General features: G+C 39.6%; 1 protein-coding gene across 1 annotated transcript in view; it reads right to left on the bottom strand.

Moving 5' to 3' along the window:
* Nucleotides 1–15,362, bottom strand: part of LOC133359271 (protein unc-13 homolog A-like) — a 246,827-nt gene that overhangs the window by 36,481 nt on the left and 194,984 nt on the right. The window contains 2 exon segments of the mRNA XM_061577750.1: nt 6,206–6,283; nt 12,856–12,933. Of these exon segments, the coding sequence (XP_061433734.1) occupies nt 6,206–6,283; nt 12,856–12,933 (156 nt within the window).

Raw genomic sequence — 15,362 nt, 5'->3', positions numbered from 1 at the left:
GCTTTGCCGCCAGTCATTTATGAACACATACATTTCGTATCTCCTTCTGCAATGAAATGGCTCGCATTGTGCAAACGTATCTATTCTTACAAACCGTACTCTTGACGCAAACACCCATTTTTTAATCAATCAAACCATCTATTTATAACCAGATGACAGCCCATTGATACGCAGTCTCTTTTTCAAGGGACAATTGGCCCAGAAAAGCAAATTCAGTAAAACTAAGAAAGTGCAATCCTCATAAAAACATCGGAATAAAGCAAGTATTAAAATAATAGTATTTTTTACAACAAGAATAATAAATATATACATTAAAATATATCTGATATCATTCATAACATTTATAAATGTGGTATATTAACCCATGTAAAGTTTAAATAGAACTTTGAGTAAAACCATAAATAACCAAAGAGTGAAAACATATTTACCTTAACTACTCAAATGCATATTTACTTGAGTGGCTCATTAAATACTGAGAAGGAATAGTTGCTAAATGTAAAAGAAATGTGATACTATTCGATGCATGGGGAGCACCAAGCGCGTTTTGTGATCAATACCCACACACCTCCAATTCCATCGCATCAAAAATGTCCTCTGTGACTCTCCCATCTAAATCACAATTGGATCCAAAGCTGTTGGTTCTTAATTATACTTTACAATTCCATTTGACATATTTCCTTGCCAATTTACATATTAGTGCAATAGTCACCCTACATCTGTTTAATGTTTCTGTAACTTAATTGTAATTATATTATGATCAGTCTGAATATAATTTGTCCGAGCTGATGGAAGCTACAGGGAATTTATAAATGAACATTGATTTTTGTTCGTGCAATATTTTCTATTTCCCATCTGACAAGGTTGATTTTGCTCAGATTTTCAATTTGCTTCATTGCTGTACCTTGTTTTATTTGTTTTGCTTTCATCATTTTAGTGACCCAGATCGCTCTTGTAAATGACACTCTCCTGGTCCCTTGAGTGCTCGCCTGGTTAAACATAAACTTGAACCACATTTGGCCATAGCCTCTGGAGAATTGACATAAATTGCAGTCATATTTGAAGTTAATCGACGATATAGACCTGGAGATAATTTAATTGCCATCACTTTATAGCCAAACTAAACTGATATATGGCTCTTGATAGAGGGAGCAGCAAGTAACCAGTCCTAATGTAGACATCAAAACTATGAGTGGAGTGGTTCTAGTTTGAGATTGCAGGGCCAAATGGAAAAATTAGTTTAGTCTATTTGAAGCTTGATTTGAGCAGACATATAAATCATGTCATCATAATCAATGTTGGAGGCAAGGAGTTGATGGAAATTGGATAATAAGAACATGATTTATATCCATTGAGATTTTTACCTGCTCTTTATAAGGTTTTGTAGAGGCATTACACATTTTAAGGATATTATCCACGCTAGAACTATGTAACGTGTTTAATGGCATTGCACAAGTGTTTTGTGTTATTGATGATTGAGGGCTGGTTAGTGTTTAACATATTTTCTTACTTGCATGTAGAAAGCATATTAATGATATACAACACCTTTTAAATGTTATTGAACTAAAACTGTAATTTAGTTTGAATTAAATTGCAAATGATGTAGGCAAGTAGCGTATATAGTATTAAATTGCTTTATCGACTGATCTATTTGAGCTGGAAGAACAAAAGTAGATCAACCTTTGCAGTAAGAGAAAAGTCTGATAAATTGTTTTCAAATTCTGCACGTTATTTCATTCTTCCAAGATAATTTGAAAACCAGCCTGGTCCTTTTTTGCAAATGCCAAAACATTTCAGTCTCACGGTTGGAATAAGGTGGTCAATCGTGAACATTGCTGTTTAAAAAATAAATCAATACTAACTAAGCAGGACAGTGAGAAGATGGCCACCGTTTGGTGGTGCCTGCCTTGTAGTCCACACCTCCTCAATTGGCTTCGGCAGCTGAACGGCTGAGGGTTTCCGCTGACAAACCCTGAAGCGATATTCTTTCTTTGTTATCCCTCCATGATTATTTTTTGTTAGTTTATTGCGTTTACTGTGTATTCTATTGTTTTGATCCCAATTGCTGGTCGTGTTCCAGCACCGTCTCCTGGACCTTGCTTGGCACCCATTCCACATACTGGGGACTCCTCCTGGCTCTGCCCTGGCTCCATTGGCAGCATGACTCCTTTCCTTTATATGCTTTGATTAAATATGTATTTCCTGTTAATGTACAATGTCTTGGGCTGTGAGCACATGAAGACACAATATAAAGCAGCATTGATGTTGTTATCATCTAGGACTTGGATGCAGCAGTGTTGTGCCTTGGCTCTCCAACACACTGGTGTGCTGTATAATTGACGAATTGGCACGTTCTGTTTACGTGACAACCCTTACTAGTTGGCTGTCGGGTGGTGGTGGGTTTTAACGACACATTAATATATTTACGCGATCTAACCCAAAAAAACTCTATTGGTCATTTTTATAGATTAAGAATAAATATAACAGTATACAAATACATATTGGCCTCTAGCTAATCTGGGTCTTTTTTTTACAACCCACACTGGGCACAATGCAAGTTGGAGACGGCATTCGTATGTGCACTAGGGATAATACAACCTATACACATATCTGTTGTATGGAATTTAGCAAACCTATTCCATTTGACGCTGATCTTCTTGGTGCTCTCGTATCTGTTGAACTAGATACTTATTTTATAAGTAACATTAATTCTTCAAGCGTTTCCGAACATTCCTTTAGTCTTCCACCACTGCTTTATGGCTTCAAATGTGCAATCGGTATTTCGTTGCATTATTGTACAGTGAATGCTATAGTTCATATTTATTACATTTTAATAAAATATATGATCACGTTGTAAAATTTAATTACCTGATATGTATTATTTTCAGTATGCCAGACATATCACGTAACAATAATTAGCCTGGCTTTGAAAGTTCTCACTGCGTTTTAAACATAAACGTATGAATCAGTACGTAAAATAAATAGGACCCTGAAATTATCCAATAAAATCCGTGATTTTATCTATCGGATCCAGATGATTTATATTAATAAAAAAATCCAGCAGTTAGTAATTGGTATCGGTTTTCAAGAATTGTGTGGTAATGTGCTCCATTACTATGTAATGTGTTGCTTGGGATAACCTGGAGAAAAAGTACAGTAGAGAGAAAATTATAATTCTGAAAAGTCAGGCTTTGATCAATATTAATTCCACCATATTAGGGCTGTGGGTTATATTTGAGCCATGTCCCATGGCTCAACTATTCATATGAAACGTATTAATCTTTACATTGAATGTATTTTCAAATGAACAGTTATAACTAAGTTATGTATGTTGAACTTCTTTCGCACCGTACGTCTGCAACTGCGATCAGCACTCTACATCAGGCCACAAGCATTGTCATCTTCCCTTGTTATTGAACATGCTGTTTCACTCGGGATATCTTCAACTCTGTGTCAAGGTTCCCACTTAGACTTCTCATCTTTTTCTCCCCCATTGTCTAGACTCTAATGGTCAAATAAGCCCATGTCACAACCATAGCCTTTAAATAGACATCCTGATCTTCTCTGATTATAATGTAATATGATATCTGTTTGACGGACAAAACTGGAAATAACATTAGAGTCGACATGCTTAGGAGCAGTTAAAGAGGATGGAAAGAATGAATTATAGAGGTGGACAAGAGCAGGCCGGATGCTTTGAAAACCTGAACTTAATAAGAAAAATCAACATACCAATGTAACTAAAGAATGTTTTTGTATTATCATGATAATCATCAGCCATGGTCACTCTCCTACTCGATGAAGGCCTCCCCAATCCACCTAACACCTGAACGCAAACTGATTTCTTAATTGCTCCATCTCATTGGAGGACGTCCTATCAGATGCGTTCCATTTCTTGGTTGCCACATTATTGTTGACCATCGTCAATCATCCCTTACAGCAAAGTGTCCTGCCCAAGCCCACTTGTATTAATTAGTTTGAACTAAGCCGTTTACCTGTGTATGTTCTATAATCCTCTTTCTGTCTTTCAATATAATTCCAAGAAAGATTCATTCCACGCTTCTATGCACACGCTTGGTTTTGTTCCAAAATTCCCACGAATGACCACGTTTCTGAACCATGTTAAAGTGAGTGGTAAGCCCCGATTAAAACGACATGTTTTTTTTACAAAATGGTATACTACTTTTCATTTTCAAGTTCATGTTGCCGAGTTTTTTTTAGCGGTGTATATTAATTGCCATGACGTACGGATTTTTAAACACGGTCATGACACAGTGGAACGAGACGTGAAAAGTGCGCGCAAAGAGATATGAAGAAGTGCACGCTTGGATTTTACACCGTGTGACGGAGGAACACGTGGATCAACGAACGCCAGCAAGTTGCAGACATGTCGACTCGACAAAAGAAAGTGGACTTGGGCAGCATGCGTCACAGAAAATGGATGAGCCTGGATGAGCCAAAAACTAGTGGCAGCCAAACGGAGGGAACATGCCTAAAAGTACATAAATTGAGGAGATAATGAGATTAGTTCTTGTTGCAGAAGCTATAGCTGTAGCACGACTGTGAGTAATGGCAGAAGCATGGAGAGACCTTAATCCCAAAGTGAATAGATCACGGCTGATTATTATGATGATGAAAAGCAGCAGCAGCACATCATGCTTGGCTATCTTATTTAATGCGGTATTCAATAATAAACCTGTTCTTTCATACAGTATTCGGAAATTCAGTTGGTGCCATTATATCGCAAGAATTATAAAGTCTATCATTAAGACAAAAAGCGAACGATCAAAGAGATGCACAGAAAGCACTGCATTCACCCCAACTCACCCCTCCACCACTGTCACTAGTGATATGTATGGCTGCAAACTCATTTCTTTGTAAATACCTGTGTTTGCAAATACCTATGTTTGCAGCCATAGATACACCAGTGTCACTACATTTTAATTGTATTAAGTGTCACTGGTGATATCTATGGCTGCACACACATTTGTTTGTCCAAGATTAGGGTTTAATAAGTTAAGGCCAGGCATTTTAACTTCACACTTTGGCATATTGTTTGTTGTTGTCACTTGCTGACCTGCCCCAATTTGGCACAACTGTGAAAACGATCTTCATAGCTCATTGGATTCCTCCAGTTTAAATAAAGATTGTGATTCTAATATATTAAAAATGTTACATTTCTCTATGTTTATTGTTCAACACCCAAATCATTATATTTAGAGCTCAGACAATACATTGGCCAAACCAACGTGAATATGCTTCAAAGGAGCAGATCAAGGTGGCTACATACAAAGCTTAAGCAAAGCAAGCAAGCCACTTTAAGTACATTTTAATTGTATTAATTGGTGTATTGTTTAGTGTATGGATGATATCTACGGTGTTGGGTTTAATGTAGAATTGAATTAAGTAACGAAAAGCAGTATGTTGGATTTCATCTGAAGTATTGGAAAGACTAAATATGTTGCAATAATGGTACGATAATGGTACAGCAGTGAATAACGGTTGCAATCTAGGATGTGTTAAAATTATTCGAGTTTACAAGTCAGTAGTAACTGGTAGTGAAGAAGGCTTTGACCACTTTTTATTTGCGTTAGCATCACACTCTTTAAACAGTACCTTAACTATAGCCAAATATATTTTTATTCAGCTCTCTTAAAAACGAGCTCCAGATACAAGCTTTTATTAGTGTAGATAAAAAAAAACGTAGCCCTCCAAATACAAAATGGAGATTTGGATTTGAGATTTAAAAATCTCATTTTGCGTCTGGACGGAGAGTGCAGCAATAAAAGCCTCCGCAGACAAACCTTCGCATGGCAGTTTCCAAGAGAAAACGTCCAAAATAGAATGGCCAATGGTAATCTGTCTTAATCCTATGGTAACTCCCATTCTTTACGCAGATTTGTTTATCTTAGTTTACTCTATACAGTTGCAAATTATACATTTTTATCAATAAGAATGAACAAAAATGTAATGCTGCATGTCGAAAAATGTATTAATTGCTCTCGCTAATTCATCATTTAAGAATTCCATCCATAATTGGTATTACACCCCTTCCAATGTACAATATTAATTTTTAAATGTGTTACAAAAAAACGTTATTTCTCACATTAATTATCAAAATTGTCTCGTTTATGTGTGCTAGCAATTAAGATAAACAATTTTAATTTCAGTCAGATGGGGAAGCATAACGCATTTCAGTGATGCTGACCTCTTTGCCCCCCATGGCCTGGAACATCCTTTCCAGTTGCACACGTAATTGCTGGATGTTATTCATCAGGAAACAGGCCTGCGTGAAACAACAACAACAACAACAAAAAACACACCGTTAAAAACATCAGCATTCATATATTCTTTAAAACATTATTTAAATTATAGTTTTTAAACATTTTATTTTCTTTAATTGTAACCCGTCCCTATTAAAAATGTGCTGACGATGTGGATAAATGTGGAAAGGGATAAGATAGGCTAACAGATATGGAATAAATGTGTCGTATTCAAGTACCACATTTGCCTTGTAGTGAGGCATGTGGAGAAGCAAGTAAATCAGCTACAAGACCCAACTGAACATCTTAAGAACGTGCGTGTTCAGTACAGCTTTGTATGCCTGTGAGACCTGGACATTGAAAAATACTGACAGCGATAAAATATTGGCATTCTAATTGTATTGTTACAGAAGGATAATGCGTCTAAACCAGATCCAAAGAGTGATCAACAGAAGTAAGAAAAAGGTGACACATAGCAGAAGATGTGATGCAGGCAGAGATGAGAAGGACACTGGCACTATTTGGACACACGTGTAGTAGGATGGACAACAGAAGGAACATTCAAAGTGTGTTGTTCAGAACAATGGAAGGAACCGGAGAGAGAGGAAGACGTAACAAAGAATGGCGTGATGACGACAGATGTGCACTACTTAAGCATGTTGGCACAAGACAGAGGAAAGTGAAAACAAATGATGAGATGTGCAGTAGACACCCAAGGGCTATCTGCCCATGGATCGTGATGATGGCGATGATGAAGCAACTCTGCTGTTCCCCGAATTGGCATTTTCATATTTTCATGAAAAAAAAGTTTTCTCCACAAGATTACATCATTTTCATATTCTTAGGTTTTTTCGGTTAAGTCACGTAAGTAAAACATCAAAATAAAAATAAAATAAAAATAAAAATCACGACGTTTCGGAGGCAACACAACGTCGTGATTTTTATTTTTATTTTATTTTTATTTTGATGTTTTACTTACGTGACTTAACCGAAAAAACCTAAGAATATGAATCTTTGCAGTCACGAAAGCTTCAAATCTAGAATTAAGATTACATCAGGCTTGGGCCCTGGTTTCCGACTTCGCAATGTGCAAGGTTCAGCATACATTTTCCAAACGTTGCCCTGTTAAATTGTTTTGGTTCATGTGAAAATTACCCATCGGTAGTATGTGGAGTTGGCAGAAGTCTGTGTTCACAACAGTTACCAAACGTCAATCCAAATCCCACAACAGCAGTTAAAGGGGTCTAGCACTGAAACAGTGGCCTCTGCCAATATCCAATCCTGCCGGAGAGGAAACTGCAAGTGACAGTTTCGGGCAGTCTGGAGTTAGCTTTGGTGCTCAAGCTGCTGATATGTTTTTTTTTATTAACATAGGTTATACACGCTTGTACATCAGTCGCTTAATGGTGCGATTTATGGACCCCATTGAGATAATACGTTTCAATGCCTGTCGAGGAAGCACAGCAAATAGATAAATTCCTCTTCCTTGCAGCCGGTGGCTAGAGGCTTGGCTGGTATTGCATGAAGTAATAAAGAAAGGCAACATTCTTAGTTACACCTTAGCCAAGGGATGCATATGTAATAGCAGAGCTGAATACAAGTGCCGACTAGACCCATTTGTTACATGGTGGAGAAAATAAATGTTCATTCAACTCTAGCAAATGACTTTTCCCAATCTAATACAATTATGTATGCCTCTTGTATACCTTAATATTGAACCATAATGATAGTCTACAAATGTTATAGACTCAGCTATCATTGGAAAGATGTTATTAACCACTTATTGTCAATGAACCTTCACCGTCAGCAGTGTGGTGTGTGGAGCGGGGTGCAGTGATTTCCTGGTGTCCCTTCGCTGCATTGGCATTGCTGCTGCATTGGCATTGCTGCTGCATTGGCATTGCTGCTACTTTGGCATTGCTGCTGCATTGGCATTGCTGCTACATTGGCATTGCTGCTGCATTGGCATTGCTGCTGCATTGGCATAGCTGCTACATTGGCATTGCTGCTACATTGGCATTGCTGCTGCATTGGCATTGCTGCTGCATTGGCATTGCTGCTGCATTGGCATTGCTGCTGCATTGGCATTGCTGCTGCTTCGGCATTGCTGCTGCATTGGCATTGCTGCTGCATTGGCATTGCTGCTGCTTTTGCATTGCTGCTGCATTGGCATTGCTGCTGCATTGGCATTGCTGCTGCATTGGCATTGCTGCTGCATTAGCATTGCTGCTGCTTTGGCATTGCTGCCCCGCCCATGCTGCTGATACACTTGGGCTACGCCCATCTCCAGACCTTTATAAACAGTCCCACTCTTTGCAGATCTTCTCCAAGTCATTAAGGTTTCGAGGCTAACGTTTGGCAACTCGAACCTTCAGCTCGCTCCACAGATTTTCTATGGGATTAAGGTCTGGAGACTGGCTAGGCCACTCCAGGACCTTAATGTGCTTCTTCTTGAGCCACTCCTTTCTTGCCTTGGCCGTGTGTTTTGGGTCATTGTCATGCTGGAATACCCATCCACGACCCACTTTTAGTGCCCTGGCTGAGGGAAGGAGGTTCTCACCCAAGATGTGACGGTACATGGCCCCGTCCATCGTCCCTTTGATGCGGTGAAGTTGTCCTGTCCCCTTAGCAGAAAAACACCCCCAAAGCATAATGTTTCCAACTCCATGTTTGACGGTGGGGATGGTGTTCTTGGGGTCATAGGCAGCATTCCTCCTCCTCCAAACACGGCGAGTTGAGTTGATGCCAAAGAGCTCCATTTTGGTCTCATCTGACCACAACACTCTTACCCAGTTGTCCTCTGAATCATTCAGATGTTCATTGGCAAACTTCAGACGGGCATGTATATGTGCTTTCTTGAGCAGGGGGACCTTACGGGCACTGCAGAATTTCAGTCCTTCACGGCGTAGTGTTTTACCAACTGTTTTCTTGGTGACTATGGTCCCAGCTGCCTTGAGATCATTGACAAGATCCTCCCGTGTAGTTCTGGGCTGATTCCTCACCGTTCTCATGATCATTGCAACTCCACGAGGTGAGATCTTGCATGGAGCCCCAGGCCGAGGGAGATTGACAGTTCTTTTGTGTTTCTTTCATTTGCGAATAATCGCACCAACTGTTGTCACCTTCTCACCAAGCTACTTGGCGATGGTCTTGTAGCCCATTCCAGCCTTGTGTAGGTCTACAATCTTGTCCCTGACATCCTTGGAGAGCTCTTTGGTCTTGGCCATGGTGGAGAGTTTGGAATCTGATTGATTGCTTCTGTGAACAGGTGTCTTTTATACAGGTGTAGGGGTGTTACGGGAGGGCAAACAAACACACAAGGGGTGTTTGCGCCCGCACACGTAAGGGTGGCTACATCCACGTCCGCAACGGTTAGCCCTGGGGGGCTGTGATGGTGCTGTGATCCCCCACGGCCCCACCCCTCGGGGGGGAGTTGCTATATAAGGCGGGGAGCCGGTGGGCTCGGGGTCGAGTATTACAACTTAACCAGCGAAGAGTGAAGACCGGCAGGATAGGCCTTGGGACTCCCCTAGCTCGCTGTCCTTCTAAGGACCGACCAGGGCAAGCCAGCGGCGCGGCCCTGGGAGCCCAGAGCCGATGCTCTTGTAAGAGCCGGTCTGGTTGGCTAAGGGTGTCGAGATCCTAGCTTGGCCAGAGCTGGATCAGCTAGCCTCCCCAAGCTCTCTAGTGGAGGACCTGGGAGCACACTAGCCGGGCTAGCGCTAGGGGTGTCTCCCTGTTAGATGGGTGAAGGGGCCGTTATCCATTCAAGTATTGTGTGCCCTTTGGTTGAATAAATAAGTGTGCCTCCGACTACGTCGTCTACGTCTCCTTGAACTCACTACACAGGTAACAAGCTGAGATTAGGAGCACTCCCTTTAAGAGTGTGCTCCTAATCTCACCTGTATAAAAGACACCTGGGAGCCAGAAATCTTTCTGATTAAGAGGGGGTCAAATACTTATTTCCCTCATTAAAATGCAAATAAATTTATAACATTTTTGACATGCTTTTTTTTGGATTGTGTTGTTGTTATTCTGTCTCTCACTGTTCAAATAAACCTACCATTAAAATTATGGATTGATCATTTCTTTGTCAGTGGGCAAACGTACAAAATCAGCAGGGGATCAAATACTTTTTTCCCTCACTGTAAGTTAGAGCTGTATTGAGATACAAGGTATCAAATATAGAAACTGGGAGGAAATGTGTGCAATTTTGCGTAACATAAAACATAAGTGTATCTTGTCGCTGGGCAGAAAATGCGATTGAATTTTATGACCTGTTGAAAAGTGGTTTGAAGTGTAGATAACCCCAATATGAAGGAATTTGAAGTCCAATAGAGAAGCGAATCCAAAGAGTCAAAAATGGATGAGGTGATTGCAAACAAGAGGCAAGGACCCCTGCTCGAGCAGGCCCTTACCCCTTGCATTAAAAATCATGTCTGGGTGACCAGAGCTGAAACCGCATTGCGGAGAAGAAATATTCCGAGGCAGGCTAACAGCATTTCGGGGGCATCTTGTCAAAAGCAAGCATTGAAGAAGCAGAAGTTCAACAGAACATCATCTTACCGCATTACATTCCCATTTGAGGTAATAGTGAGTAAATATACTTACGTGTAGTATAGGGAAGAATTACATTTATAATGTACATTTATAATGTATATTAGTGTTTCAGGAGCAGGAGGCAAGGACACAAACGATGGTCCGTGTTTATTGGACAAGAGGAGATTTATTAAGCTGAGCCGAGCGGCTCTCCGAGGTCGGAAGACCGAGCATGGAACTCGCACGTAGAGATGCTGTGTGGATAGCGATCGATGGAAACGAGGGTGAGGCACTCACGTGAAGCAAAGTCGAACCTTGGTTGTTTTGTCAGTCGCTGTTACATGTGCAACTGTGTAAGACTAATGAGGTGGGCGTCATGTACAAGGGGCAAACCCTGCCATTATATAATGTATGTTTGAAGAGGCGCTGGTAATATAAATATTTTTTAGAGATACACTCTGGGTGATGAGGGGATGAAACAAACTAAACATCCCTCCATTCTAAAAATGCCAATCTCTCCGTTTGAAATCTTCTCATAAGACCTGTGTTAAATGGTATCACTTCTCTATGAAGAGTGTTGTTGTTGTTACACCTTTGGTTATTGTTATGTTCAACTAATATTGGAAGGTTATTTGATTCTTTTGGTTCCATTAAGGAGGAATTCAAATGCAATGGGTGTATGGCTGTATAATCGTAAAGAATACGTTTCAGCCAAAATATAATTCTCGTTAATATTTTTCGACATTTAGGAATTAGTACATTCTGAATAATATTTTGTGGGATCCGGAGGGGTGAAGCATGCTGCAGGGATTTATCAATTGGAATTAGATGGATAGTGAAACAGTGAGGCTCTGCAACCATTGCAGAGACAGGGTTTATATCAAGGCTTTCTGAAGGAAACCCAAGCATTACCCAACCTTAGAACTGGCTACATTCTGTGGTTGAAACATGGGTTCCTCTTATGTTGGCTTATGAAGTAGAGAGATTAGATTTATGGATGCATTCAGTAGTCCACAAATGGCATAAAATCAACACTATAATACAATATTTAAGAGGCCTTGCAATTCTAAGTATAGTGGGCATAGTTAAGATAGCTGGGGACATTACTGGGTGTTGTTGGGCTTAGGAGAGAGTCGTGACACGTGGGGACTTGTCAGTTCAGTGGTGCTGGGCACGAGACCCTGATTCAAATAAGAATCCCGAGGGGAAAAAAGAAGTGGCGTTCGGCGTGTACACAAATAGGGGAGACACAATGAGGGGGAGCTATTGGGGAGAAATAGGAACAAGTTCTATAAAAAAAGTTGTCAGTGCACGCATAACTCGTGAGAATGTTTGCTCATTATAGCAATGGTCTGGTTTTGTTTGCTTGATTGTTCAAACACTACTTATAAGATGTGGTAGAACAACTGACAGCCAGCCACTCAAGAGTTTATTTAGGATATAATAATGATAGAATAGGCTGAGGAGCTCAAGGTTTTATCATTTATTTGATGTCGCTGAATTTACAATCGGACATTTAAATGTCAACACGGACGTTGCTATCAGGGTAAGGCGCTGGTGAATGGAAGGGACATGGAGTCTTGGAGTAATAAGGTGTTAATAATTATTATCTTGTGCTTACTGGTACTTGCTTAGAAAATGTAATAAAGATAGCATAATAGACAGTGGCTTGTGAATAAAACTGTGAGGAGGGGAGAAGAGTGAAAGTGGTTAGGGTTCCATCCCGAGAGAAGGTGTGGTTGCAGTTTCTAAAGAGAGTGGCAGCTTTGTGAGGACGGAAGGTGTTTGGAATACATAATTAAGGATTGAGAGGAAAGATAAGTCAAAGAAATGTGGAAAGAGTGATATTTTGTCCGCTGTGATTGGTATTATTTAACAGCAGGAAGTGGAGTGATAAGGCAGTCTTATTTCTGCACTGTCGTTTACATTGTTTTAAAATATCAATATTACAGAAAATAACAAATTATATATTCTCTTAAGTCATCAGAAACGAAAATGTGATTTAATTGAACATTTGAAGTTGAAAGTGCCGATGCAGCAAACATTACACGCTTACCACTTTTTCCTGGGAGCAGTATTCCTTGAAGTACTGGGAGATGATTTCCGCATAATTCATCAACACCTTGCTAATGGTCTGAAAAACACATTCAGAAATGTTCAGTGTGTTCCCAGGATTTAATACAGCCCAGGAGTGTAAAACTGAAATAAAGAAAAATATTTTCCAAAACAATTTTCTAAATCATAGTTGAAAAGTCGAAATGTACTGCAGTTGCAATATAATTATAAGTGTCACGATTCAAAACTAAAAGTGCATTTGCCAAATAAAGTTTAGATTTTTTTCAGCAAAGCATTATAATTATAATAATATAGCACACATTACATTAGGAGGCTTTGCTTGTGGAGTTAACAAAAGAGTTAACGGTGGTGGCAGAGTATTAAATACATTCCTTAAAGATACATTCACACGAATTACATTTAAAAAACTTTTTTACACGGAAAATAACTTTTGTTATAGTTTAGAGACCACAGTGACTGTAAGGCTGAGTGGAACAACAAGTCTACAATGTAACATTAATCTGTGTGGTTTGTGCCTACTCACATCACCATCACATACATTTGCCTTAAATATTTGACTTAAACAAATTGGGACAAGTATAGGAGGGCAAGGGTTATTTTTTAGAACATAACTGACAACTTGATCATCTTATTTTAAACACTATTTTGTGTTTGTTGAACTCTACGAGAAAAATCGAGACAAATGGGCAATTACTTAAGATGTGCCATTTTCAACGATGGAGCAACACAGTGATTCGTGCTACAGGAATTACATTTCAGATACTTAGTGGAAATAAAAGTTAAACATTTATTATGATTGTAATTTTTCAAATTATGTACGTTCTTCTCAGAGCCAGATTATCCTCATAGCACAAGTAGCTACAAATGCTACGGGCCCCGCACTTTCAAGGGCCCTGCGCTAAATGCTTTCAAGCTATCAATTCCGGTTCAGTGATTCTGCACTTGCTCTTACTATAGTACTATACCGCCTTCAACTTTATGAACGACTGGGTGTTTAAGGTAAGCGATTTGTCGTATTATCTGGCTGTATAGCAAATGAAAAAACAATACAATTACTTTACGATGGAAGTAAAAAAATTGTGTTTGATATTTATGTGTTTTTTATTTAGGGCCCCATAAAAATACATTGTACAGGCCCCGCAACGAGCCTAATCTGGCACTGTTTCTTCTTGTTTCCGGGGGGTCCCCGCACCCAATGTAAAATTTTCCCGCACATTCTTTGCTACTTATTTCGTGCACGTGCCACCGTCTTCTCAGTCCCATCGTGTTGTAATCGGAGTGGACCGAATCGCAAAATATCGTCGCAACCCTTCAACAATGAGTAGCAAGTGCAGTGCTAGTGACAGCACAGGTGACAGTGCGTAGTACAAAAGGTGAACGTGCAATTGGTGTCGGGTGCCATTTGAATCTTCCTCTGGCAAGCGTACGTACGATAGTGAAGAATGTTGATGAAATAGAAAGCAAAGCTAAGCATGCTTTAAGCATTTGGAGGTTAAAATTACATGCAAAGAAGTATTATCGTAGAAAACATTTACGATGGCTGGCGTTTTTGAAAGAGGAACTGCACAACAATAGCATGCCCGTGGAGGGTTTTACAGATTTCAGGCACGATGTAGTTTTAAGAATGTAAAAATACTGGTGCCAACACAGAAACGTTTTTCATGAAAAACTTTTTTTCAGGAAAAACGTTTCTGCAGAAGGTGGGTATGACCCAGTGTAATCCACTCCCAACACCTCCAATAACGCACATCTCATCCACTCCTCAAGGTAAGCTCATACAAATAATAGTTTAAGGTAAACAAAAAAAATGCTGTTTTAGATTGTGTGCTTTTTTACACAAAAACTTATTTTACGTTTCAGTCATTGCTTAACAATGGCACAAATACGTTTTCTATTTAAAAAAGGAAACCGTTTTAAAGTTTACAGGGCTGCTTTGAAATGCTCAGAAAAAAGTTTTCACTGAAGTGGTTGACAAGTATAAATGCTGTTTAAAGGTTATTGAACTCAGAATTGGTTCTAAATGTGTGCATGATGTGTTGTTCAGTATAGTACAGGTACTGTACATAGACAGTACGTATTTTTGTTTGCTAGGTATGAAACACAACATTTCCCTAAGTTTACGGTTATCTTATCCCTACCTTATTCCATTGATTCTCATGGGAGAAATTGCCCCGCTTTGCATCACATAGGCAATGTTTACACTTTCATGGTCCCTATCTCCCCCACCCCAGTTCCCATTATTCTTATGGGGAAAAATTCCCGGTGAAACATTGTTTCGTTATAAGTTGCAATTTTCCGGTCCCTAACTCCGGCATATATCGGGGACCCCCTTAAACCATTAAAATCCACGTGTCATTTTGTTTCAACGTCTTTAAAAGTAGATGCAGAGGTGTATTTAATCATTGGCGCAGAGTACATTATGAGCCAAATACGACACATCATGAAAACAGTAGACGGACGAATATCGAAGCCTCGGCGACAGCTTTT

The sequence above is a fragment of the Lethenteron reissneri genome, chromosome 64 (assembly GCF_015708825.2).
Source record: "Lethenteron reissneri isolate LAM-NWPU_2019-01 chromosome 64, ASM1570882v1, whole genome shotgun sequence".
Taxonomy (NCBI): domain Eukaryota; kingdom Metazoa; phylum Chordata; class Hyperoartia; order Petromyzontiformes; family Petromyzontidae; genus Lethenteron; species Lethenteron reissneri.
The sequence above is the reverse complement of the archived record's forward strand: the minus strand, read 5'-3'. Positions and strand labels throughout refer to the sequence as shown.